Genomic DNA, 918 nt, shown 5'->3' on the forward strand with positions numbered 1-918 from the left:
CTCTGGCCTGGTATCCCCCTCACCCTGGAGCAGACCAATGGGCCCCTCTGGGCCAGCCGTCCCCCATCCTTGCCACACCAGATCAGGATCACAGTTCACGAAGCCAATAGCTGACCCCCAGCCATGGTCAATAGTTGATGTTTCAGAGAAAGGAGCAAACCCCCACAATGCACCTGGCCAGCTACGCCGTGCTGCCGGGGTCCCCCCACCCCCGCAGGCCAGACGCTCACCCTTCAGTCTGAAGCAGGGAATTCAAACACAGGAGGGTTGGATGCCCATTGGCCTCCTTCCCTCACTTAGGGGGGAGTGGTTCTGTTCCTGGCATGTGCCCACCGTCTGCCCGCTCAATTCCCCGCCCCGACGAGAGCCGTACTCACGGATTGGTGGTGGAGAGGATGAACATGGAGCTATAGGGAACCATGGGCTTGGGCCCATTCTCCTCCTGCTCGCCATCCTCCTCCTCTTTCTTCTCTTCCTCCTTCTTTGGCAGTGGGTCTGGATTGGCGTTTTTATTCACTGCACAGGGGAGAAGGACGAAGTGAAGTGACGTGGTCAGCACCGACCTGGGACCCCGGAACCAGACACGGCACAGCCGCTGCCTTCCTGCCAGCCTACAGGGGAGCTAATGTCATCCCTGCAGACACGGGCGGGGAGACCCGGGCCTGGCCACTGTCACCTGAGCCTAGTGCTGCCGTGGGGCGCCCCCTAGGCCCTGTTCTGCATCGCTCTGTAACACTCACAGAATGCTGCCTCCCCGCGCGTGGGGCTAGGGTTCAGGCCAGAGAGCTCCCTAACCCTCCGCAGGAAGGGGAGCTCAGGTGAGTCACACACACAGAGCCTCGGGGACACACACACACACACACACACACACGCACAGAGCCTCGGGGACACACACACACACAAATGGGCTCGGGGATG

At 61.2% G+C, this 918-nt stretch overlaps 1 protein-coding gene across 1 annotated transcript in view; it reads right to left on the minus strand.

Annotated features, from left to right (window-relative positions):
- The window catches only part of CACNA1A (calcium voltage-gated channel subunit alpha1 A), a 140676-nt gene that overhangs the window by 59932 nt on the left and 79826 nt on the right, over positions 1-918 (minus strand). The window contains exons 21-22 of the mRNA XM_026660587.2: positions 378-516; positions 231-238 (exon numbers count right to left, since the gene is read on the minus strand). Of these exons, the coding sequence (XP_026516372.1) occupies positions 231-238; positions 378-516 (147 nt within the window). The remainder of the gene's footprint in view (positions 1-230; positions 239-377; positions 517-918) is intronic.

This window comes from Terrapene carolina, unplaced genomic scaffold, assembly GCF_002925995.2.
Source record: "Terrapene carolina triunguis isolate 2854851 unplaced genomic scaffold, T_m_triunguis-2.0 Scaffold833, whole genome shotgun sequence".
Taxonomy (NCBI): domain Eukaryota; kingdom Metazoa; phylum Chordata; order Testudines; family Emydidae; genus Terrapene; species Terrapene triunguis.